Genomic DNA, 26010 nt, shown 5'->3' on the forward strand with positions numbered 1-26010 from the left:
AGGTTTTTTTGCTGGAGCATGTGTCAACATGCCACAATGTTCGACATGACATGTACTTCTTTCAAAATATATTCTCTCGTTTGGTTTACAAATTTAAAATAGGCGATACTGTTCAAGTGAAGGAGTTTCCTTTTCTTTGAAATAATCTAGAATGAACGATATTGGTACTGCTGGAATTTCTAAACGTTTGATTTTCTTGGTAATGTCACTATCGCCTGCTTTAGCATTGTCGTTGACAACAGCGAGAGTCACATTCGAGTTCAGAGTCGTTACTACTGTTCCATCTCCAGCCTTAATAGTGTCAGATAAAATGTTTAAAGGTGAATTGGATGATGTGACATTAAAATATACTACCCAGCAATGAAAAGGCCCATGTTTGTTTTTTTCTCTGTACAGTCTCCATTTTCTTGGAATTCCATGCCACATGCCCTTGGATGTGAATTCATTAGAATTCCATTCATACTCTTCTTCGTCTACAAAGTTATTGGTTTCCAAAGAACGGTCTCTATTAAATAAATGATGGATGATTAAGGGGTTGCAGTTTGAAACAAATTAAGGTTAGATCAGTGTTGAAAAAAGGCAAGAATAGATCTGTATAAATAGTTGCAATGAAAATACTTACAAATAACTGGGTTCTAAAATCCAACCACCTTTTGCACATGCACGCATAAATTTGTGGGTTCTCTTGATCTCAGATGTGATTAGATGAGTCACCGATCCATGACAAGCTTCATCTTGCTCATCATTCACCACTGTTCCACCAAGTTGTCGAATAATCTCTTCACATCGATTCTCCTGGATGGTTGGTATTGAAAGTTGAAATACTTTTGAGTGTTTTTTCTTTTTTCGCATCTCTTCTGACGATATCGATTGATTGTGGACCATATGGTTATTGTGTTTTCTCTTTTTAGAGTCTCCTCCTATCAAATAGGGCTCAATATCTATCAACCTCCACTCAGCAATACTGTCGAAAATAAACTCCTTTTTCAACATTGGTATTCCCCATTCATTGGCTTTTTTAACCTTTTTTGAATTCTCTGTATTCGAAAAAGAATTCACAATTAAATAATGATTATCCTTTGACATGTCTCCAGTATATAAAGCTCCCGTTTGTTTAATAAGATATGCCATATCATTTCTCTCAATATCCTTAAAGCCAGTGACCGTAATTTTTATCCCTTCAAACTCTGGTATTGGTGTGTTAGATTTCAGAGGAGTGTAAATTGCTTTTGCATTTGTATCTATTATCTTATTTTCTCGGAGACAGTCATCCACCCATTGTGCTGTGGTTACATGTTGCACCATGAAACTTCCTTCATAAGGATAGGCATATCTTGTAATGAGATAATCAACTTTTGAGTTCTCATGTACAGCCTTATTATGAATCACTCTTCCACCTGCAATACATATAGCTCTCTGAAGGGAGGAAATAAATGTTGGAGGATAATTAATTACAATAAAAGAATGATTTGAAAATACATTTTTCGATTTGAAGTTGCTCTGGAGAGAGTATGTTGGAAGATATTTTCCGACAAGATAATTTTTCTCGTCAATGTATGCTCGCTTGGTAAAGCATTCTTTTAACCAAGCAATGGATAATAGCAAAATGTTTGAATTTTCGTATCGAGCCCACTCTGTTTCAGTGTCATCTTGCGATGAAATGATATGTGTATACGTTCTTGAAAATTCCTTATCAAATTGTGGCATAAATTTTCCGCCCAGATACTCAACCATGAACGCTATGGAAGGCATCAAAGTGGCAACCTTATTCGTACATGTAAATACGAAGTCACAAAATACAAATGGATAGCATAGTAAATACTTTTCTTCCATACCATATCCATTATTTTCGCTATTGTTTACACTATTATAAATAAATTGTGGACTCACAATAAACCTATCGGGCTTCTCAGCTTGATGTTCCACTAATGATTTCTCTCCATGCAGCTGAGAATAATTTAAAAATTTCAAATATTCATCCTTAGCAAATTCCATATCCACAGAAATTATATGCGTTACTTCATCAGCATTTTCCTCGAGAGAAAGGCTACCTCCTCGAGTTTTGATAATTTTTCTTAATTTTTCTCTTTCAGTTTCGGGAATGGATGGTGAGAGATAGAAACATAGAGATTTAAAGTTCAAGGAAATGACTCCTGAAGAATTATTGGATGATGATGACGAGGTTGCGGAGGAGGAAAATTGAGAGGCATTCAATGACGATGATGAGGTTGGTGTTGTTTTTCCTCGAGCATTCGAATCAGATTTTAATGTTGTGTTGCTCGTTCTTTTGGACATTTTTTTCAACGTGCAAATTCCCCAAATTTCTTGCATTTGGAAATATCTCTTTCATGATGATTTATTGTTATATGAAATCAAAAAGAGTTGTTAATGTTGTGAGAGGTAATCAACCAGGCAATAATTGGGAGAGATTTCTAAAATATTGTTAAGTATTAAAAAATGTCGACCTCTCTAAAACTGATTGTTGGTGTGGAAGGAGGGTAAGTGACTCTAGCCCATTTCTTCTTCTTCTTCTTTCGGACAGAGATCAATATATATATCGAAAATAATGATATCATTGGATCAACCTCAATGTCTGTTCAACCTCTTCAATCATCATCATTGGAATTTTGTATCGCCATCATGAATACCATCACCACCTTGATGATTGGAATGATCTTTCAAATTGATCAGAGGAACTTCTTTCAAAGTCGCCATCGGAACCAATGTCCATGATGCCATGAAGCATGTCTATATTGTTGAAACCAAGACAGTTGAAGAAACCATGCAACCTATCAAAGAATTTCTCGAGAGAAAATCTCAAGAGCTCGGTGGAGAAATTGCTCGGATCGGAATTGCAAATTTCGGACCCATCGATGTGAAGGCTGGTTGCATTTTACCTTCCACTCCAAAAGTTTCATGGCGAGGTTTTAATATTGTGGATTACTTCAAAAAAGCCTTTCCCAAAGTGGAGAAAATTCATTTTGATACGGATGTGAATGGACCTGCCATGGCAGAATATCAACAAATGGTATCCACCGAAAATATTGCTGTAAAATCATTGGCCTATGTTACTATAGGTACAGGAATTGGAGTGGGCTTGGTTGTCAATGGCTCCACTGTGAGGTATGTGCCATCTATGAATTTCATGAATTCTTTTGCAAAATTCACTCCATTCAACCATATAGTGGATTGATGCATCCAGAAGGTGGACACATTTATACTCCAGTGCATCCCAACGATATGCAAAATGGCTTTCAAGGTTTTTGTACCTTTCACAAACAATGCTTGGAAGGAATGGTAGGTTGTAATTTTCGGAATAACACATGATAAGGTGTTGATTCTATTTGGTCGAATGTTGTTACGTTCTGAACACATTGACTTTTTGATCCTGTGTACAAAACGTTGTGGCAAATCTATAATGAACTTCCACACAAATCATGAATAGGCAGCGTCACCTGCCATTGTCCTGAGAAAGAACATTTCCATTCATGATGTGAAAGATCTTTCTGATGACGACGAAATTTGGGATATTGAAGCTCATTACTTGGCTCACTTGTGCATCTCATTAATTCTCATTTCTTCATGTCAAGTTATTGTATTGGGAGGTGGTATCATGAATAGAAAAATACTCTTTGACAAGATACGAGATAAAACTGTTCAATTACTGAATGGATATCACGTGATGGTCAACAGCGAAAGCATTCGCGACATTATCAAGCCGTCCTTATTCGGGGAACATGCAGGTATTAAAGGCGCCTTGTATTTGGCCACCCAATAATAGCCTCTTGACACCTTATGTGAAGACATTAACCAAGTGAAAAGTGCCACAAGTTTCCGTTACGAATTTTAATTTTTTTAATTAAAAATATATAATGATCTTTTTCATAATTTTTTTTCATCACACAAATTTGAGAATTTTAGTTTTTATGAATACATTATTGATGGATTACACAATGCATGTATTTACACTCTAGTTTGGTTGTAATAATTTAATCGCTTTCTTCTTCGCTGCTTTCCTCCTCTTCTTCAGATTCCTCTTCCTTCTTCTTTTTCTTGGCAGAAGATGATCCAGACTTCTTGCCATGAGTTTCATCATACTTTGCCTTGACACCTTCATATTCCTTCTTTAATTTAGCTGCCTTGTCATTGTATGGTTTCTTTTCTTCATCAGACATTTTCTGCCAGAGAGCACCAACTTGCTTGGCAACTTCAGTGACCTTCAAAGTTGGATCTTTCTCGAGGAGTTCCTTTCTTTTGTCTTGAGAGAAGAGCATATAGGAAGAGAGAGGTCGCTTTGGAGCATCCTTGTCCTTCTTGGTTCTCTTTCTCTTCTTCTTGCCTTCTTCTTCGGATTCCTCTTCACTCTCCTCCTCTGATTCTGGCTTATTCTTCTTGTACTCATCCATGACCTTCTTGTGCTTCTCCATCTCAATCTTGTATCTGTCATTGTATGGCTTCTTCTGCTCTTCAGTGAGTTTACCCCACATTTCACCCAAAATCTTGCTTACTTCGCTGGCACTCTTGCCTTCACCAGCCTTCTTCTTAGCCTCTTCTCTATGTTCATCACAGAACAAGAAGTATGCAGTCTTTGGCTTCTTTGGTGCATTGGAGTCTTTCTTGGACTTTTTGCCTCCCTTCTTTCCTGCCATGGTGTGTTGTGTGGTGGTTGGTTGTGTGTGGTGGTGCGGTTGCTGTTGCTGCGGTGTGAGTCGATGATGGTTTGATCACGGCTGCTGCTGTGTTACTGCTGCTGTTTGTTTGCGTGGTGTTTTTTGTATGGCGTGTGTGTTGGTTGCTGCAGACCTTTGTGCGGCCGTTGGTATCGAGGACCGAATATTCTCTTCTGCTGCGCGTGCGAGTTAAAAAAAACCGTTACCGTTGTCCTCATCAAGCTTTTTGAACAGCGAAGATCGAGTATTGATTGGAAACTCGCTGCACTGGACCAATCAACGTGAGGCGTTCTTTATGGCGCCAATTCTCGAACGCACAGTGTGGCTCGAAACGCTGCTGCCTTACGCTCGAGAGAAGCCGTTCTGAGAGATTCGAGCCAAGTCGCCACCGAAGAGCGTTTATTTCTTGCTTCGTCGGTCAGAAGCGCGCGCCACCCAATGTCTATCACGAGGAGAGAAGCAACACTCCTCTCATACACTCGTGTGGCTACGAGATGAGAGAAGAAATTGGGTCAATGGATACAAGAAGAGAGAATATTTGGGTATTGCATGATCTGTACCATGTTGTCGTTTGATGAGAGTCGACTCTTCTCAGAGGTGGTGTGATCAGAGTGCATGGCAGAGACTGTTTCTCTGGTTTGGGCCAGAGACGTCTTGGTTTCATTTCCAAATTTCCAAGAGTGATGAATTCATTAGAGAATTCCTCATTCAACATACAACAGGATGTTTGACTTTACGAATTCGTGTAGCCTTAATCGGTGTGATATCACACCGATTTCCACACTCCCTCGATTAGAGACGGTCTTAAAAGAATGGTCTTCTCACAACAACATCACAGACCTGAGAGCGATTAGAGGAGTCTGCTCAAAAGAATGCCCAATCCATTACTCCCACCCGACAGTGGATGATGGAGATTGAAATATGACCTTTCATTCTAGTCACCCTTACTTTTAGCAATTTCACGAAAATGGATGGTTTCCTTTTGCATTTTCCAAAAACTGCTGTTTTGATTTTCACATTTAAAAAAGAATTTGCACATCAACATATATTTCCATTGACCACTGCAATTCGAACCACCTTTTTCCATTCTCTCTCACACACAATTATTGACTAACCGAACATTCTCAACCAAATCCATAGATTGAATTATTAACAAGTGTTCACACCAGCGACCACATTCGATCACCATGAGAAAACGCAACCACCACTCCACCATCACCCCTACTAGTAGAACTCTTCTAATTCTCTCGCTTTGTGTCCTTTCTTTATGGTGGTGGCTCAACTATCCCATTGTGATTGCTCAGAGTTCCATCAATGACTTGAATGATCCCACTTTGGACATCAAATCTTCCTCACCAGCAGATGACACGACATCCTTCTCATCTTCTTCCATCCACACATCCTCTTCATCACAAGGAGAATCTTCTTCTGCTGCGAGTACTTTGGAGAGTGTACCACAACCAACCCTCTCGTCCAATCATTTGGCATGGCTTGATCAAGCGTTCTCGACACAACAGAATCGACCATGTCTCGCTCAAGCCGTCAAGACTGAACTCGTTCGAAATGCCATCCAACGTTTGAAATCAGAAAAGTATTACTTTCCCACATCCGATGAAGAGAATATTCTCAAATTGTTGAATCACTATATGGACCTGAAATGTTCCACATCCACTTCATCTGACTTTTATACTCATCTAAAGACTCAATTGAAGGCCAGTGACTTGAATTTAGAACGACCTTCTGTCCATCTCTCGAAGGAAGAGGAAGAAGAACACTTAGTGACACCACCACCGTCTCTTCCTTTTGCAGCAACTTGGAAGGGAAAACTTCGCGGAAAGCAAATCAAAAGTTCCATTCTGTACACTCTCTTGGAAAAGTATTCCCATCAATTTTTATTTGAAAATTCAACTCTCTTTTCCAAGTTGAAGACCACTTCTGTTGGAGATAGTACTAAGGAAACACCAGTGGTATTAGGTCCCTCTCTGAAAGCCACTCTTCTCAATGCATTATCTCGTATGAAAATGATGATGGGTAGAGACAAGAATCATCTTCACTTGAAACATGAAGAAAATAGAGAAAATTTGATTCATGCACCCAAAATTCTTGTTCAAGCTTTGGTGACACCAAACATACTCCCCACTTCGTGTAAATATGTCTTATTTGAACAGTTAGTGTTCAATGAGGCCATTCAATTCTTTTCGAAACACATCTCTCAGAGTGGAAGTGAACTCTCGTTGAAATTGTACAACTCTGAAGCAAATCCCACCGATGTGGCTTTGTTTTGTGCAGGAAAGGATGGACGAGTGGGAAAGGTAGATCTCTATGAAGAGTTGAGAAAGTGGTTTTCTGGAAGGAGACATTTGATCGATGAAATGATTGTGTGGCAATCTGAATTTCAATCTGCTTTGAGAACGTCACAATCGCCTATTATTGGAACTGAAACAACAACAAGACCATCAACGTTGACAGAATCATCATCCATATTGCATAGAGAACGACCAGAAAAAGCTTCCACTAGAGGTACAGAAATTCCTGAAATTCCAAGAGAACAAAGAATTTACGAAAAACCTGAATCAGAGATTTCCACTGAAAAGAGTGAAAATATTTCACAACAGCAACAAGGAACTATCTATGAAACTCCAACAGTCATCCACGAAATAGAAAAACCAACCATTTCAACCTCTATTCAGGAAGAAATTCTTACTGTGGTTTCCACTCCACAAAAACAGACCGAGATTGAAACACCTAGCACATCACCTTCTTCTTTCGAAGTAGTGAAAGATCAAGATCATTATGCCACCATTCGACCTCATCACAAAGAAGAACCTCTCTTGACACATCCTCGAATGTCACGAATCATTTCACAATTTAGCAAGACATCAATGGTCTCACAATTTCCACTCATTCACTCCATTCTCGATTTATTTACCATTCCATTGACATTGAAAAGAGCTGCTTCTATTTTCTCATTGTATTATTTGAAATTGGTTGAAGGAATGTATCACTTGATGTGTTTAAATTGTGCTCCTTATCAAACACTAAGCATTCTACATTTGGAAAGTCCTGGGCTGGAGTTTTTTGCACATTTCGTGACCATCTTTTCCTGCTTGGTGTTTCTAATCCTGTTTGTCGATCATTTGAATATCATTTCCTTCACACTCTTTTGCGTTTCCTTCCTAATGTTGAATGTGAAAAATTTGTTGTCATTGGAGAGCTTGGCGGATGTTCGTGGCGTTTCTGTTCCATCAGGTATTGGACCTATTACCACCACAACGACAACGACAACAATACATCCACATCTTCATACGCCACCTATTCCTCCATCCATTCTGAGCACTCAATTTAACGTTCCATTTTCCTTATTCTCCTTATATAGTTCTGTTTCAGACAAGACATTATTTGGAATGATGCATTTCTTGTACCTTCCTTTATTGTCGCTGGCATTTGACAAGAAAGATTCATCCTTAATTTTTAAGGCATGTATTCTCGTGGCAGCAAGTGCAACCTTAATGGAACAAGTGAATGTAGTGTTTTATACATTTTTCAAACACATGGCAATGGTATTGTTGTTAGCAGGAGTGGCACGTCATTTAGTCACTACCATTGGATATACTCTCTTTAATGAATTGTACTCTTTGATTTCAGATGATTTGATAATGGATAAGGCCATCTTCCAAATACCTGATACTTTCACAGAGGAAGATCGAGAAGCATTGAAACAACAGATGATTTCTCATCCAAAATCGAAGGTGGTCATTTCGATTGATGCTCGTGAGGAGAATCCGTTGATTATTGAGGCACAAGCAGTTGCTGAGACTGGTGCTGCCTCTACTGTATTGCATAGTGAGATTGACACCAATGAAATGGCAAATTTATCGTATGAACAGCAAGCTGAAAAGAAATATGTAGAGGAACAGATTGAGATTTTAGAGGAAGATTTGAAACGAAATATGGGATGGGATGAGGAAGGAGAAGAGGAACAACCATCCATTGAAATGGCCAATGTACTGGCTTAGTTGTTTCAATGTGGTAGTGTGGTTGTTCTAATAAGTTTTCATTCTTTTGGAAAGTTTTCACTCGACATTTGCTGTCAATTGAATTCATGGATGATACTAAGCAGCTGTAAATTATATTCTACTAGTGTAAACATTTTAAGCACACTCCGATCAATACAAACGTGTTCGAATCCAAACACAATACCTTTAATTGTACAATTAATGGGATATAACTGTTAATAGTTGCAACAGTGTCATTGGTGCACGAAAAGACCATTCATTATAAATCCACGACATCTTAACATTGAATGGTGTAGTTGGTATCGACCAATGTACCACGTCTCTCTTGTTCATGTTCAATGGATTCGAAAAGTGCCTTAAAGTTACCAGCTCCAAATCCACTATTATTTTGTCTTTGAATAATTTCATAGAACAAGGTTGGTCTATCTTCCACTGGCTTGGTGAAAATTTGCAACAAGTATCCCTTATCATCAAAGTCAACCAAAATCTTTAACTTTTGCAAAACATCAATATCTTCCTTAACAGTAATTGGAGCATGAGCCAATCTCTTTCTCAAATTGTCATAATACGAATCTGGAGTTGGCAAAAAGCTCACACCACGAGCTCTCATTTGAGTCACTGCATGAATGATATCATTGGTTCTCAAAGCAATGTGTTGAGCACCTGCACCTCCATAAAAGTTTACAAACTCTTCAATTTGTGACATTTTCTTTCCCTTTGCAGGTTCATTGATTGGCATTTTGATGTTTTCCTCCTTATCAGTCATGACAATACTCTTCAAAGCACTGTATTCGGTGTGAATGACAGAGTCATCGACACTCCAGAATCGATGGAAACCCAATTTTTGTTCATACCATTCACAAATGTTCACCATTTCATTCCATCCTTGGTTTCCGACAATATGATCAATATTCAGCAATCCAACTTCAGGAGTAAAGCTTTGGAATGGATCATCACCATCTTGTTCAATCACCTTAAATCCAGGTAAGAACTTTCCCTTGAAGTTTGATCTCTCCACAAAGGTGTGAATAGTATCTCCATAAGTTTTAACACTTGCAATTTTGACACTTCCCAATTCTGGATCTGTCAAAGTTTGTGGTTCTCTCACACTAATTGCTCCATTCTCAACAGCTGCCTTATAAATGGCCTCTGCATTATCCACAGTGAAGGCAATATCACGAACACCATCTCCGTGTTCAGCTTGGTGAGCAGTCATCTCTCGTGCCAATGCACTCTTTGAAGCAGGTAAGAGAGGAGAAGAGAAGGCGAGAATGGCATCGTTTTGACGAACGACATGAGTGACAATCTCCTTACTTCCAGTTTCTAAACCACGATAGGCATATGGTCGGAATCCAAATCTGTTGAGATGTGGTGGTGTTAAAATGATGTAGTGATGTGTGTATCAATGAGATGTGAAGAGGTTATAGCCCGAAGAGTGATTGCGTCATCATCGGAAATTAGTTATTGTCCGATGAAGATTCATCGGAGGCAGAATTGTTGTAAATTCAGGTTCAGTTTATCATCACAGGCAACCAGAGGGGGAAAAGAGTAAAATGATCGTGATGATGATAGTTCATGATGAAATCAGTCATTATCATTATTAGTTTACATGATTTTGAATACATACCTTGAAATGTAGTAATCACGAGCTTGAAGGGCATTTCCAACCCAAAATTCAACGTAATCAAAGGACAAGAATCGACCAGCAGGGACTTGAGCGGACTATTATTGGATGATGATCACGATCATCATGATTCAAATTTGGAATGGTTTTTGAAAGGTGTTCACCATTAATATTGAAAGTTGTGAGTATTATAACTAGACACAATGAGAGAGATACGTACCATCATGATGACGACGATGAAGAATGCACTATTGATTGAGGAAGTAGTAGTAGTTGATTTTTTTTGTGGTTGGTTTTGGCAAAAACCGATTTGGATAAAAATTGAAGCAAACCGAGGTGGTCTTGAGTTTACAACGGCCTGATTCGTCCGCATGGAAAGTCCATGCTGCAACGTTGAGGTAATTTAATTTAACCAGGATGGGATAGGATTGCAAGTCCAGCGACTATTTTTGAACTCTCTATCAGTCAGATCCAATCCACCGATCCTGGTTGATCCTTGCAGGAACTCGCTGGCCAGCTAAAAAGTTTTTAAAAGTGTTCAAACCAAATGCCACTTCGACTGTCGGCAGTGACCATTAATATTATTATTACCACCACGGTACTTGTCTCTGCTTTTCTTTGTTCCAACCTCCTCCTCCTCCTAAACTCCTGTCTCTCCTTTACAAACTACTCTCCAATAACGAAGGATTACAAAGACTTTTACGAATTGCTTAACATTCCTCGTGACGCTTCTTTGGAGTTGATTAAAAAAGCGTATCGGAAGTACTGTCTTCGAATTCGACAGGAAACTCAGTGGATTTCAGAACACTATCATGAATCAGCACGTCAGGAATTTCAACGAGTGTTGAGAGCTTTTCAAGTTCTTTCTGATTCAACATTGAGAAAAATTTATAATGCTCATGGAGAAGAAGGAGTTCAAGATTATCAACAAGAGGAATGGTGGTGGGAGAGTATTTGGAAACAATTGTTAAATTCTTTCAATTCGGAATGAGAGATTTTGGAAAACTGAATGTTCTGTCGAAGCGACTAATGAGAATGAATGAATTTAAAACAAAAGATGAAAAGAATTTTGGAATAGATTTTTCAAGAGGAGGCCGAAGAGTTGTAGAGCATATATTCCTAACTTTATCAACCTTTGTTGAGCAAAAAAAACTCCAAAAAAATTCGACATTTTTCTTCCTACTCACTTTTGGTTAACTCAATAACGTTCTCGCCAAAAAGATTCGAAAAGTACCATTGAAACGAACCTAATCTATTGTATATATCAAATGAAAAATGAACGCAAGCAGTTGTGGCCGAGTGGTTAAGGCGTTTGACTAGAAATCAAATGGGGCGACCCGCGCAGGTTCGAGTCCTGCCAACTGCGAATTTTTGGTGTGATCCGTCTATGATTGTTTCTGCTGTCGACGCCGTCATCCGTCACAAAACACTCGGAAATCTTCCAGAACGTGCTTTTTATTTGTTTTTACATGACCTGTAACAGGTGCACAAATTGGAGAAACGTGGAATGGTATTCCTATGTGGATGGACAACAAGGAAATTTAAAGTTGTTTGTTGAAAATCAAGGTTTCCTCAAGTGCACACCAAACGAAGTTGCTCTTGCTGTCACCACCAAAGATCCTCCCAACAAATTCTTTCCTCGTGGTGTTGGAACATTGGACTACCTTGCTGTGAACGTTAGAGCCTTGAACGTTTTTTATCTTGATTATTTTGGAATGTTAGGCTCCTCTAAATTGAGCAAGTCGTCCTTAGATTCTCTCAAAGCGTTAGGGCGTATTTTTGCTATTGAACCTCGTTTACCAGCCACCCAAGGAATCAGCTTTTCCCATTAAAATGACTTGCAAAGAGAAGTCTTTCCGTAGGAATGGAGCAAAACATCGACAATAATGAAAAAGATGAGAACGTTGTACCTGGTTTGTGGACCAGACAATAGTTTGATCAGTGTCGCAGGTATTGATTTATCCTCAACAATTCGTTTTGGAATGTCAGTGGAGGAAATGCAAGGCATGATTTGTGACGTTTTATGCCAAATAGTGATATTAGAATCGAAGAACATGATTCATAACGATGTGAAACCTCAAAACATTGTTAAATATGACAATCATTACTATTTGATCGATTTTGAAATTTCTGAAACCTTCGATGAATGTATTGAAACGGATACGCGTTATGAATGCAAACGTGGTGACAAAGAGTTGACCTGTAAATCCTATTCTAAAGGTTATCGTGCACCAGAAAGAGAAAAAGAACACAAAATCTCTCCGAAAAGTGATGTCTATTCTTTGGGACTTGTTGTTTTAGAATGCTTAAAGTTGAACAAAGTTGATTGTCGCAACAAATCAAAGATTGAAGAATGTTTGAAACGACAAGAAGAAGAATCCTCTCGAACATTGTTGAAAGAATTTATTGGTTCATCGTTAAAAGAAAATCCCATCAAAAGGTCATCTCCCAAAGAGTTATTTCGGCTTTTTTCAACTGAAAAAACAAAAGAAACATTGCGCTATTTTAAAGATAAAGAGGCTGTGCTGAGAGAACATTTTCCACAACAAGAAGAGGAGACATCGTACGAATATATTTTCTAGAATTCATCAGTTGTTCATCTCAATATATTGCTTAGTAGCTCAAACCTTTTTAGATCGTTTTGTAAGTTGAACAAGGTCTCTCAAAAACATCTCACAACCTTCACAGCCAAACTTCAGAACAACAACTCCACTAACTTCTCTAACAACACATTAGAAAATTTACCATCCAAAGTTCAAGAATTTGTCATCATTGAGGAATTATTTAATTGTTTGATGGGTTTTGACAAAATTAAGGGAGAAATTGAGGATGTATTTGGGGAATTTTCTATCGAGAAGAACAAACAAATTGTGAAGGAACAACTTGCTTGAGATTTAAATTCACGTTATTTGGAGTCAAAATACAGCATAACAAGGGAGGTCCATTCTTCCTCTCCAAGATTAGCGACAAAGTTCTGGCAGGTGGAAGATATTTGACCTTGTTGAGCGAGTGTGGACAATAATTTGAAAAGAAGATTGCCCATATTAACCCTATCCATTATTGAAGAGGCCTATGCATGCTCATCTAAACGAATTATTGAATATTTCATTGGAAAATTCAAGTACTGGATCGGCTCCATTCTCTAAAACACTATTTCCTGTTCGATAATGGCGATTTCTTTGTTCATTTTATGGATACAGAAGAGCAAGAGAAAGAGATTGCCAAAAAGAGCACAGAAGTTTCCCTCTCCAAACTACAATCCTCCATTGATTTCGCTGCACGGACATGCTCCATTCCAAATGATGAACACAGGGACGCTCTCTTGCAGTTTGATGCCGCTGAATTTAGCTTTTATACATCTAGATTGGATGTGAATAAATAAGATTTGCATCGACTTCATAACACTTATCGAGCGGAATATTATGTGAAGACAAATTATTGGTGAGTGCTGGACCAAAACCATTACTATGTTGTCAGTCGCGACGCCAAACAGCTCGAAAAGGCGTCAATTCAGACTGTGGAAAAGGTTTGGTCATCAGAGTTTGAAAATAAAGTCAAAGCTGCTTTGAACGATTCATTGTTTTACTCTTCAAAAGTTCAAGTTTTATTAAAAGAGCGAATATTTTGTTGGTATTATTTTACGGTGGAGCATGGAAAGACATGTCATACATTGGATACATAGTTCTCAAAGCAAGAAGAGGAGCTGGTTCAAAATAGATATGATCTTTCCATGTTAGTTGTTTCGATCAACAAACACGAATGGATTCCAACAATGAGAAAAATTGGAGCTCTTGACTACGAAGAGAAAAACAAGCAGGTAAATTGTTGTATTGAATGTCCATCTCTAACATTTACACATACCCCAAAGCAATCCATTTTTACGGACCTGGGTTGAAGGTAAGAAGTAACTGGAGAAAAAGCTAAAAGAAATAAACAGTGTGACTTCATCCCGAGGCTTCAGGTGAGGTTGTTTTGTTGAATGAAGGCGAGTTATCACCATTATCTTATTTGAAGCTTATAATATTTAGAGAACTCAAATGTTCTGAAGGAGTATATATTTATTAATTCACAAAAGCAAAATTAATTTTTTGTTTCTTTGTGAAAATTTCAAATTTGAAGTGTTCATGAAGGTTTCGAAACTCTATGGTGTTGGGTATTTGTTCCAAAGATCTATTTCAGTCACAATTAAAATTTTAAATGGAAAAAACACAATCAAAATTCAGACATTCACGCACACATAAATCCAATTATATTCCCATCACACCCTAAATTCACCTCCTTTCTACTTACACTTGGAAAAGTAAATCATTGCAACAATGCTAGTCACTGCTCCCAATACGGTAGTGATGGTCTTTTCCGATTGTGCTAAAAATCGTTCTTTTTTAATTTCCTTTCTTCTTTGTTTGGATGAAATTTGGCAGAGTTCCTCATCCGTCTCGGAATCATAGGCTTGATCCGACCATTCCTCAATTTTTTCTTCAAACCATGATGATAATCCACCGCTACTACCAGTTTTAGACATTTTTTTTTGTAATTGTTTTATTGAATGATTGTTTGGCTTACTAGTATTTATTATGTGATTAAAACAATTCATTTGATTGAGCGTTTTGTAAACATTACGTTGGGTTAACAGAATTAGAGAAAGCACATTTTTTAAAATCCATTCCTCTTCATGTTGAAGATGACACCTTGCAATGAGGAAATTTGAATGGATTGCATTTTGGGGATTGGATTCGAAAGTTTCAAAACTAGTCAATACCTTGGCAAGCAAACCATGAATCCAAAAATTACCTCAATGTGACCAAGCTTTATAATTATAGCGTTACCCTTTTTCCTTCTCTTTGGTCCCTAACTTGTAATAAAAAGAGATATCCATATTTCCATTTTCAGCTGCTTACGACACCCAAAAAGAATCTTCTTCAAAAAAGTATGTCTTATAAATGAATTAAATATGAATTCCTTTTCCTCTCCTTTGTATTCTTAAAGCGAACTTGGAGTTAAACAAGTCTTGAAAACCTTTCCTCTCAACGTGATGATCATCATTCTTGGATTTAAAAGTTCGTGAAAACTGCTGAAGATAAATTTTTCATTTAAAAAAAAATGCAAAAACTTTCGCTTCGGAAACGGAAGGCCATTTCGTATGCAGAAGAAGAAGAAGAGGAGGAGGATAGTGGTAGTAGCAGTAGCTTTGAAGAGATATTGAAAGAACAACATGATGAGGAAGATGATGATGAGGAGAGATATGAAACGAAAAAAAAGAAGAATCATTCCAACAACAAGCGGAGGACTAGTAAGAGGTCTTCCACAAACGATACATCCCGAAAACAGCAAAAGTCAACCTCAAGAAAGAAGAAACAACAATCGGATGAAGATAATGATGAGGATTATATTGAAATTGGCATTTCGGAAAATGATGAAAGTAGAATGAGGTCAACCAAGAAGAAGAATCCGCGAACTAGACATAGCGATCGGACTAGTGCAAGCAACGATGGTTTGTCGGTTGCAAGTAATAGTCATACCAGAAATAGCGACAATTCTTTGAGAAATACTCGTCGTAGTAATACTCGCGGCAACAAACAGGTAGCAACCTCTCCTTCCTCAACTGTCGACAAGAACACCGATGAAGGGACACACCAAATGGAGAGTATCAATTCCACTCATGATGAACACGAGAATGAACACGAGGACAATCATAACGATGCAGATGCAGCGCTGTTTATTTCATCTTCCTCCTCATCCGAAGAGTCTGAAGATGAATATGTCGATCCAAGTGGTAGCGATGATGAGGGTTTGGAAGAATTAAGCCATTGGGTTGATGAAGCTGAAGATTTGGTTGTGACAATGAGTGACGAAGAGAATCAAGACGAAGATTTTGAGGAAGAAGAAAATGAAAGCAGTGATGACCAAGATGATGAAGAGTATCGCGAATCCAAGCGAAAAAACCCCCAAAAATTGCGCAAATCGACATCAACTTCAACCACGAAAACCAACAATGTGACAAAACGAAGAAGAGAAAAAAGCATTTCACCACTGTCTGTTTCAAGGAATGCTAAATCTGCTTCCAACAATCAACGACGTAAGAGTCCCACCACCAAATTATCAAGCCCTGCATCTCGAGGAAGTCGTTCTAGAAAATCTCCAGCTACTCGACAAGAATCACCCACCACAAGCGTGAATGGTGTGCCAAATTTGTATCAAATTTATAATGTCACTGGAGTTCAAGAACAATTACAAGAATACAATCGGTCAAGAATTGCAGAAATGAATCATGAGAGTGATCATGAAGAAGATGCTAACAAAACCACACAGCCTCAAAAATTGCAATCAACTAACTTGTCTACCCATCACAACCAGAATTCTACCCTTCCAACTCATGTAACTTGTCATACTTGTTTACCTTCTAACGATTCGATTGTCAAGAAAGTATCACCGAATAGTAATAATAGTATAGGTAACTGTAACGCACAACAACAGCAACAACAGGTATCCCTTGTTGAACCCTATTCCAAATCTAAATGCGAATTTTTCAAGCTTCCACAAACAACTTCCCTAACGAATGAAGAGTTTGATTTGCACATGAATGAGAATATAGAGTAAGTAGAGAAATTAATTGAAAGCAATCATTCTTTGACATGCCAATATTTCTGACACATCACTCATTTTCACCTACACGCACATACAGCATGGCACCCTCTATTGGAGTGAAATTGGCCAATTTTGATGGTTTTCAAAGTTTAATTGAAAAGAAATTACTTCTCAAGAATGCTTCATTGGATGACGATGAAAGTAAGAACCAAGAGGAAGATTCTGAAGAACCTTACGACCCTAACTTTATTTCTGAACATGTTTCTAACGCTGTTGGAGCCTCATCACATTACAAAATCAAGCCCTTCAAAGATGGACACTATATCAATTGCGATTTGCGGTATTTCACTCTTTCTTCTCTTGGAAAATTTGATGTCATTCTCATTGATCCACCTTGGAGAGTGGTTCAGAGTCGCCCCCAAGAAGCCATGATGTTTAGCAATACGAATTTTAAACTCAACTATAATACTCTCTCATACCAGGAAATTATGGACATCAATGTTGGATCATTGTGTGATCAAGGTTTTTGCTTTTTGTGGGTTCTAAATTCTTCTCTACAATTTGGCTTAAATTTGTTGAATCATTGGGGCTTTACGTATATTGACAAAATTGTTTGGGTCAAGAAGACAAAGAACGATCAAATATTTGCTGGAACCGGATATTACTTTTTACACTCAACCGAGTTATTATTGGTTGGTGTCAAACACGGTTCGACGAAAAAGAATGGTCAAAAACTACAGTACATTTCCAAAGTATCCAATGATATTTTATTTAGTAAGATTGGAATTCAATCTCAAAAACCAATGGAAGTTTATGAAATTATTGAAAACATGGTACCAGGTGCAAGAAAAATTGAATTATTTGCTCGAAATCACAACATTCGACGTGGTTGGTTGAGTGTTGGAAATCGTCTTGGTGAAGCATTCGAAAAGGAAATGACCAGCTATTCATGCACCAAGTGTGACAAGAATCTCTTTTCCCCAGATTTGATGGGAACCTCTAAGAATATCCCTAGGTATAAGAGCCAAGTGGACCCAACTGTAAATTTATGTTCACAATGTGCCAATAAGTATGAAAAACAATATGGACCTTATTTTGTAATTGAAAATAATTGTACAGAACCAATATTCCACGATTGGTATGCTTGTGATCATTGTGAAATGTATCCAATATGTGGATCTAGATTTTCCTGTAAAGAATGTGAAAAGGATTTTGATGTGTGTGAGGAGTGCTTTGATGCCATCATGACCCTTCCACCTGAAGAAGGAGGTCATCAACATGCTGCATCTGCGTTTACATGTATTGAATTTCCAGATCCAGGATGTGGCTATGCAGTTCATGTGGATAAGCGTTGCACTTCTTGTTTGGCATGTCCTATTGTTGGAGAGAGATTTATGTGTACTGAATGTAAGGATGTCAATTTGTGTCGAAAATGTTTCTTTTTACAAAAGGAACCCAAAGGACACAAATGCACGCATGAAATTTCACTTATTCCAGAGCCAAGACACGTTCATTCGAAACTCAAATGTGCTGCATGTGCCACTGTAGGACTCGAGGGCCCAATTCACAAGTGTAAAACATGCATGTCATTTATTCTGTGCAATAAGTGCTATCTCTTACACGAGAAGAATTATGACAGTTTGCACTTGGACAAGTACACGACACACAAACCCTTCCATTCGTTTATGCGTTTGAAGTGATTATTAATTTAATTGTGATATTGTTGTATTGTGATATTAAATTGTTGTATGAATTGTAAAATAAGCTGGGTTCTGATTGACAACACAAAAGTGTAAAATAAAAATGATCGGAAACCTTCCGAAGTCTAGAGAAAAGTCGAAGCATGGAAGAAGAGAAAATCATCTCATGCTTGGGCTTTGCACTCTCTAATCATGTCAATCTTGTCATACTCAACTCACTTGAATGGGAAACTTGTGTTTGTAAAAAGGAATTACATCCTTATTCTTCATGTTTTGGTGACAAGTTTCCATCCATTGGCTTTGGAATTCTTTTTTCAAAAAGTGGAAATGATCTTTTTTTACAGTGATGGAAAGTGATGCCAGCGAAAAATGATATGACCACTAAGTCGATCAACAGAGGAAATGCAGCGGAAAAGGGTGAACTGTGAACTTCCGAAAGCTGTGCGGAACAGTCCTTAGCTGAGTTGCGGAACAGCCTTACCATACTTCCCAAATGCAGCAAATAAGGTATTAAAAATTGAAATTTATTGTACAGTTATTGAAAACACAATTTTGAAATGGGGTTCGTGCAGTGTTGTCAATGGTGGAGCTGGTGGTGCTTGTGACAGAATTGAGTCTTTCGCTAATTTTTAAGGCTGTCTTTGTTGCTGTTTCTCTGTTTTCAGATTGATATCTATCAGCCACAGAATTGCTTGTCCAGTTTCCGTGCCTCTTAATATCTGCTTGAGTGACACCATCACAGCTTGCTAAAATTGTTGTGGAAGTTCTTCTTGTGAAATGGCATATATTCTGATCTTGTACCCTTGCACTCTCCAGTATTAACAACATCTGACTGTTCGATCGTCTCTCTCACCTTGTCCAATTCTGTTTTTCTCTTCTTTTTCTGTTGCTCCGTGCTTGAACCAGCAACAGGGTTGGGATGTTCTGACATTTTTTTCGTTGGAAATTGTTCTTGTGTTTGCTCGAGCAACCCGGTAAAAAAATTCTTCTATCCACTCGAAAACTTCTGCGAAACCTCCCGCCCTTCGTCTCACAGCTGCGCCTTCGATTCAGGTCGGAAGTGTTCCGCATCATTTTCCTCGTGGCAGAATAACTATCGGATCAACCAGAGCTCACAGAATGGCAAAAATGTGAGAGACGCTTCTATGGAAATAATCGAACTAATATTTCACGACGTATCGACCTGTGGTTTCTCTCATTTCCAATCAATGTGAAATGTTAGAAATTATTACTGGAATGGCTCAAGATCATATCCAAGTAAGCCCTTCTCTCTCAATTTTCTTTCATGCTCTTTTCTTGCATGAAACTCTTGTTCTTCTTGCTCTCGAGTTTGGATGGAGTTTCTTTCTGGTTCCATCACGAGTTGTTGATTCATTTCCAACATTTTTCTGTGTTTGGTCATTTCCTTACTGTAAAAACGTTCCTCTTTCTTGATAATATCTTGTTTTTTCTTGTCGTCCAATTTTCCACCACTGTTCAATCCTGAATGATATCTATGGTATTTCCATTGATCTTTTTTAACAGCTTGTTGTTCCATCATTAATTGATTCAATGTTTGATTGAGTTTTTCTTGTGATTCTTTTTTAAGATCTGGAGAGGTGAGAATGGAATTAATTTTGATGAGACTGCATGTTAATTCGACAGCTTGATGGAGAGATTGAATTTTCACTCTCATAGAATCCCAAATGCCCAATTGGAGAGGATCTACAAATTCGGCTGGATATTTCAAACAATTTAAAGTACACAATCGTGATGTTTGTGTAGAGGAGTTCTTATTAGACACCGCTTGTTGAGTCAATACTTTCCATTTCCGCATGACAAGGTTCACATTGAAACCACTCTTTTCGCAAAGAGAAGCAGGAATCGATGATTCGAGTGAGTTGGCAAACATTTCATAAATGCATTGTTCAGTGGAACTCAATTCAGTAGTGAGTGAGCACATTTCACGAATTCGACTAGCGAGCATCATTTCCAAACAACCTCCGCCAGGGGCAATGAGACAATCTTCGTAAGAGTTTCTTAGAATTTTTAGCGCTCCCTTAATGATACGAATGTACCTATGTTGAGTGATAACATTGGCTGTATGAACAATGATAGTACCAATTCTACTTGTTGAGCCATTTGTGACATTTCCTTGAATGTATACTGTAGATTCAGTTTGTCTATGATCTTCCTCAATTCTAATTTTTGAAAGAGAGCCCAAGTATTCTTCCTTAATTTCCTGTTCGCATGAATATACCTTAGTACTGGAAGTGAGTTCACATATTTTGTCGCAAATATCCTGTCGTACATGTCTCAATGCAATAATTCCATTCTTACAAAATCTGTCCAAACTAATGTCGTCCATGGCATCGTTGGAAACAACAACACCAACACCACTCTTAATGATATGATTAATCTGTTGATCGATTTTTGCTCTTTCATTTCTCAATAATTGTAGTCGTTCTTCTGCAGTACGAAACTCATTCTTCTTCTTTTCTTTAATCAATTCCAGAGGAATGTCACATAGCACAACAATTTTGCAACTTTCACGTTGACGCAACATGTAGGGATGTTGCAGCCCATGTTCAAATGCCAAACCTTCAAAGTACTCAGCTTTCCCACTGAGTGATGTGAGAGCAAGGACATGAATGTTGTGAAAATTGGGATTGAATTGCAAATTTTTCATTTCGTGAATGGTCAAATTCTCGTAGAGTGTCGATGAAGCTTTCAGACAAACATCCATCAACAGTTGTGTCTCTTTTTCACTCAATTTTGTTGAGAGAAACGTTTTTAAGAGTTCTCTGACCTTTCCTGAATGAAGTCGAATTTTCAATGAAAGAATATCCTTATTGTTCTTAATGCTTGATAAATCAATTTGCTCATTCTTCTCATTGACAAGCAAATTAAAGCCAAACTTTTTCATTTCATTCACACAAAACTTTTCGAGTTTGACCAATACTTCACTCATCATCATGGGTTCTACGGAACTCTTCATCAGTTCATGTGCTCCTCGAGTCAACTCCAATAACAATTTCAAAAAACTAATCGTTCCATCTCCACATCCCACATGCAATTGTTTCACTGCTTTCATGATCATCACTCCCACAGGATGTCTAACCGTTAAATGTTGCAAAATAAATGATCCTTCAGATGATAAATATTTTGGTTGTTGTTGCTTCTTGTGGGACAAGTCTACAATAATTTTCTCCCGAACATTTGCATTCGGTCCAAAACAATCCGAAACTTGATCCAGTAATTGTTGTACAACACCTTCCACAATTCTAATAAAAGGAGGTGCCGAAGAAGCCTGATCCAGTATTACATCTTGTTGATGATGATGAGAGAGGGAATTCATGAATTCAAAATTGAAATTTTTTTTTGTTTCAAATGAAATATAACGAGACAATGTTAGTAATTTAATTTAGAAGAAGAATGGTTGGTCTGACTTTGCAAAAATCCTTTCCTTTGGAATTTTGATCGAATCACTCTCTAATTCTTATAAATAAGTCTTGAGAGGATAATTGTTTTTTCGCTATCTCCTGTTGCAACAACACTTCATCTTCAACCAAAAAAAAAATAATCGAAGTGCTGAGGCGTGTGAGTGATCGTGACGAGCATTGTTTCCGAGAGAGAATAACATCCCGAAAATTGGAACATTAAATAGGTTGTTTCTTTCTGAAAACAAAGTTATCTTCAAGTAGCAATCTTGTTTAAAATATAAATACAAAGACAACAAGAAATTTATTAATTTATCAAGCCGATACGGATCATCATCGAATCGCAATCATGGAAAGATTACTCGAATTGCAACTCGTTTCTAAAGTTTGTAAAGAGCTGGAAACAAATGTGGGATCCGGAGAAAAGGCTCTTGCTGAATTTGTAATTTATTTGGCAAGAGAAGAATCCAAGAACGTTGATGATTTTTACAACAAATTAATTGATAATGATGCGGAATTACCACGAGACTTTGTAGAACGACTATATGCAATGATACACAGAATGTCTAACTCTAAATTATCTTCTTCGTTAGGAAACTCAAGTGATGGAAAATTTACAAGTGCTGGTCAATTCTCGGTGAGCTCGCTGGTTAAATCGGAAGAGAAAGTATCTGCAGATAGCTCGTACGATGGAAAATCATCGAAAGAAGCTGTTACAGTTACATCGGATCAAATCAACGATCGATTACATTCATTCGATAAGAGTATAAAAGAAGAAATGGAAAACAATTTGAGAAGGAAATTAGAGTTGACGAAAAAATTCCCAAGTTTATGTTTACCAGACAAATCATCAATATATAGTTCGACGACGAGTGTAGACAGTGACAAGAAGAAGGATACCTTCGATAGGAAAGTCACAAGCCAACCCAATAGTTTTGACTCCAAAAGTCAATTCATTGACAAATCTTCTGATTCTCGCAATAATCGGTTTTCAAATGAAGAAAGAAGTCGAAATGCATCAGCCTCTTCGTCCTCATCAGCTGATGGATCGGCAGCACGCAGAAATGCCAAGCGGGAGTACACAGATACCATCGAAGTCAATCAAATTTATAAGGCCCGAGTTTCTGGTATCAAAAATTATGGTTTCTTTGCTAGGCTTGAGGAAACTATTGACGGTGTCATTGTCCGTGGAAATAAGGACGGTCTCTGTCACATTAGTGAAATCAGTAATGAAAAAAAAGTATCCAAAGTTGACGAGGTTGTCTCGCGGAACGACATTGTTTTGGTTAAGGTGATTGTTGCAACCGATTCTAGAATATCTCTATCGATGAAAGAAGTCGATCAACAAACAGGGAAAGATCTATTTCCAAGGAGAGCCCTCGCTAAGAATATTGGAGTACCTAGCAGAGAAGAGGATTCCAAACTATTATCACATCACTCTGGAATTTCTCCAGCATTCTTAGATACAAGCAAAGATCCCAGAAGACCGATCAAAAAACAGAATCCTTACGATTTGTGGGAAGAAAAGCAACTGAAAGCTTCTGGATTTGCTAGTGGAGGTGGCGTCATCAATGAAGAAACTGGTGAGCTCAATTATGACGAAGTGGAAGAGGATATTGAAGTTGAAATGAGCGAGAAAGAACCCAAATTTTTGAGTGGTCAAACCATGAAAGGAGGAATGGCTTACTCACCTGTGCGTCTCACACAAGTCAGAGACGGCACTTTGGCCAGAATTGCAGAAAAACAATTAGAATTTGCACAAGAGCGTAGAGAAATCAAGGAAGAACAAAAGGCTAAACTGCAAGGTGACATGGAAGACTTGGAAGCGGACGATCCTCTTTCAGAATACTATAGACGTATCAATGAAGCCACTGACTTTTCAGGCCAGAAAGGTTTTGCTGGTCAAGGAGCTCCAGATTGGAGAAAAACAGCCATCAGTGGTGTTGCTCAACGAAGTTCTCCGTCAACTATCAAACAACAACGAGAGAGCTTACCAGTTTACTCGTTGAGAAATGAACTAATTACCTCCATTAGAGACAATCAAATCCTCATTGTCATTGGAGAAACTGGTTCAGGAAAGACTACACAAATTACACAATATATTGCAGAGGCTGGAATTAATGGTAACAAGATGATTGCATGTACACAGCCACGTCGAGTTGCTGCAATTTCTGTAGCAAGACGTGTTGCCGAAGAATTTGGATGTAAATTAGGTCAGGAAGTGGGTTATACCATTCGTTTTGAAGATTGTACCTCACCAGATACTGTAATCAAATACATGACAGACGGTATGTTATTGAGAGAGGCACTATTAGATCCTCTCCTGGAAAAGTACTCTGTCATCATGTTGGACGAAGCTCACGAGCGTAACTTACATACCGATGTTCTCTTTGCACTTCTCAAAAAACTCACTCAAAAACGAAAGGATCTCAAATTAATTGTGACCAGTGCCACTTTGGATGCAGAAAAATTCTCCACTTACTTTTACACCTGTCCAATCTTTACCATTCCTGGCCGAACATATCCAGTCGAAATTTTGTACACTAAGGAACCTGAAGAAGATTATTTGGACGCAGCTCTCATCACTGTCATGCAAATTCATTTGACTGAACCTGCAGGTGACATTCTCGTATTTTTGACAGGTCAAGAAGAAATTGATACAGCGTGTCAAATTCTCTATGAACGTATGAAAGCACTCGGTAGTGACGTACCAGAATTGGTCATTTTACCCATCTACGCTGCCCTTCCTTCCGAAATGCAAACCAAAATTTTCGAACCTGCTCCTGTGGGTGGAAGAAAAGTGGTCATTGCTACCAACATTGCTGAGACCTCTATTACCATCGATGGTATTTTCTATGTGGTTGATCCTGGATTTGTGAAGCAAAATATCTACAATCCAAAGACAGGTATGGATCAATTGACTGTAGTGCCAATTTCACAAGCTGCTGCTCGTCAAAGAGCAGGAAGAGCCGGTCGTACAGGTCCTGGAAAGTGTTATCGTCTCTACACTGAAGAAGCATACAAGAATGAAATGTTACCAAATACTGTTCCTGAAATTCAGAGAACAAACTTGGCCAATACTGTTCTCACACTCAAGGCTATGGGTATTAATGACTTGTTGAATTTCGATTTTATGGATCCACCTCCACCACAATCACTCATTGCTGCCATGGAACAATTATATAGTTTGGGAGCTCTTGATGACGATGGTCTTTTGACTAAAATGGGAAGAAAAATGGCAGAATTTCCACTTGAACCACAAATGGCCAAAACTCTTATTGCCTCAGTAGACCTTAAATGTTCCGATGAGGTGTTGACCATTGTGTCCATGCTTTCGGTGCAGGGCATCTTTTATAGACCTCGAGATAAGCAACAACAGGCCGATCAGAAAAAGTCACGCTTCTTCCAGCCTGAAGGTGATCACTTGACTTTGCTTTCTGTGTATCAGGCATGGGAACGAAGTAATTACAGTATACCGTGGTGTTTTGAAAACTTTATTCAAGCAAGATCAATGAAGAGAGCACAAGATATTCGAAAACAACTTTTAACAATTATGGATCGATACAAGTTGAATGTCATTTCGTGTGGAAAGAATTATACCAAAGTCAGAAAGGCAATTACAAGTGGCTTTTTCGCTCATGCTGCAAAGAAAGATCCTCAAGAGGGTTATAGAACTTTGGTAGAGAATCAACCTGTGTATATACATCCTGGAAGTGCTATTTTCCACAGAAATCCAGAATGGGTCATTTATCACACGCTATTATTGACGTCTAAGGAGTATATGCGTGATGTGATTACTATTGAGCCCAAATGGTTGATTGAGCTGGCTCCCAATTTTTATAAGGTTCATGATCCAGCACATTTGTCCAAGAGAAAACGACAAGAAAAGATTGAACCACTTTACAACAAGTATGGTGACGATCCTTTGCAGTTGTTAAAACGAACTAAGAGGTAATTGAAAGAAAAATTGAAAAAATTCTTTACGAAATTAAAAGT

At 38.1% G+C, this 26010-nt stretch overlaps 11 protein-coding genes across 11 annotated transcripts; 6 read left to right on the forward strand and 5 right to left on the reverse strand.

The window, feature by feature from the left end:
- Positions 1–93: 93 nt before the first annotated feature.
- FDP41_005949 (uncharacterized protein) lies at positions 94–2295 on the reverse strand (the record flags this gene model as incomplete). Its single annotated transcript, XM_044709529.1, has 2 exons — positions 94–505; positions 623–2295. The coding sequence occupies 2 exons, from the start codon at positions 2293–2295 to the stop codon at positions 94–96; spliced, it is 2085 nt and encodes a 694-aa protein (XP_044559909.1).
- Positions 2296–2457: 162 nt separating this feature from the next.
- FDP41_005950 (uncharacterized protein) lies at positions 2458–3778 on the forward strand (the record flags this gene model as incomplete). Its single annotated transcript, XM_044709531.1, has 4 exons — positions 2458–2498; positions 2692–3123; positions 3186–3297; positions 3446–3778. 4 exons carry the CDS (start codon positions 2458–2460, stop codon positions 3776–3778), a joined length of 918 nt encoding a protein of 305 aa, XP_044559910.1.
- A 211-nt stretch (positions 3779–3989) lies between these two features.
- Positions 3990–4649, reverse strand: FDP41_005951 (uncharacterized protein; the record flags this gene model as incomplete). The annotated part of the gene is made up of 1 exon (XM_044709532.1): positions 3990–4649. The coding sequence occupies one exon, from the start codon at positions 4647–4649 to the stop codon at positions 3990–3992; it is 660 nt and encodes a 219-aa protein (XP_044559911.1).
- Positions 4650–5857: 1208 nt separating this feature from the next.
- Positions 5858–8686, forward strand: FDP41_005952 (uncharacterized protein; the record flags this gene model as incomplete). The annotated part of the gene is made up of 1 exon (XM_044709533.1): positions 5858–8686. The coding sequence occupies one exon, from the start codon at positions 5858–5860 to the stop codon at positions 8684–8686; it is 2829 nt and encodes a 942-aa protein (XP_044559912.1).
- A 277-nt stretch (positions 8687–8963) lies between these two features.
- On the reverse strand, positions 8964–10533 carry FDP41_005953 (uncharacterized protein; the record flags this gene model as incomplete). Its single annotated transcript, XM_044709534.1, has 3 exons — positions 8964–10044; positions 10314–10408; positions 10531–10533. 3 exons carry the CDS (start codon positions 10531–10533, stop codon positions 8964–8966), a joined length of 1179 nt encoding a protein of 392 aa, XP_044559913.1.
- Positions 10534–11779: 1246 nt separating this feature from the next.
- On the forward strand, positions 11780–12142 carry FDP41_005954 (uncharacterized protein; the record flags this gene model as incomplete). Its single annotated transcript, XM_044709535.1, has 1 exon — positions 11780–12142. One exon carries the CDS (start codon positions 11780–11782, stop codon positions 12140–12142), a length of 363 nt encoding a protein of 120 aa, XP_044559914.1.
- Positions 12143–12196: 54 nt separating this feature from the next.
- FDP41_005955 (uncharacterized protein) lies at positions 12197–12892 on the forward strand (the record flags this gene model as incomplete). The annotated part of the gene is made up of 1 exon (XM_044709536.1): positions 12197–12892. The coding sequence occupies one exon, from the start codon at positions 12197–12199 to the stop codon at positions 12890–12892; it is 696 nt and encodes a 231-aa protein (XP_044559915.1).
- A 1559-nt stretch (positions 12893–14451) lies between these two features.
- On the reverse strand, positions 14452–14832 carry FDP41_005956 (uncharacterized protein; the record flags this gene model as incomplete). Its single annotated transcript, XM_044709537.1, has 2 exons — positions 14452–14480; positions 14601–14832. The coding sequence occupies 2 exons, from the start codon at positions 14830–14832 to the stop codon at positions 14452–14454; spliced, it is 261 nt and encodes an 86-aa protein (XP_044559916.1).
- Positions 14833–15410: 578 nt separating this feature from the next.
- Positions 15411–18595, forward strand: FDP41_005957 (uncharacterized protein; the record flags this gene model as incomplete). Its single annotated transcript, XM_044709538.1, has 2 exons — positions 15411–16903; positions 16993–18595. The coding sequence occupies 2 exons, from the start codon at positions 15411–15413 to the stop codon at positions 18593–18595; spliced, it is 3096 nt and encodes a 1031-aa protein (XP_044559917.1).
- Positions 18596–19823: 1228 nt separating this feature from the next.
- FDP41_005958 (uncharacterized protein) lies at positions 19824–21932 on the reverse strand (the record flags this gene model as incomplete). The annotated part of the gene is made up of 1 exon (XM_044709539.1): positions 19824–21932. The coding sequence occupies one exon, from the start codon at positions 21930–21932 to the stop codon at positions 19824–19826; it is 2109 nt and encodes a 702-aa protein (XP_044559918.1).
- A 431-nt stretch (positions 21933–22363) lies between these two features.
- FDP41_005959 (uncharacterized protein) lies at positions 22364–25969 on the forward strand (the record flags this gene model as incomplete). The annotated part of the gene is made up of 1 exon (XM_044709540.1): positions 22364–25969. The coding sequence occupies one exon, from the start codon at positions 22364–22366 to the stop codon at positions 25967–25969; it is 3606 nt and encodes a 1201-aa protein (XP_044559919.1).
- Positions 25970–26010: the final 41 nt, after the last annotated feature.

This window comes from Naegleria fowleri (genome assembly GCF_008403515.1).
Source record: "Naegleria fowleri strain ATCC 30894 chromosome Unknown tig48, whole genome shotgun sequence".
Lineage (NCBI taxonomy): Eukaryota > Heterolobosea > Eutetramitea > Acrasida > Naegleriidae > Naegleria > Naegleria fowleri.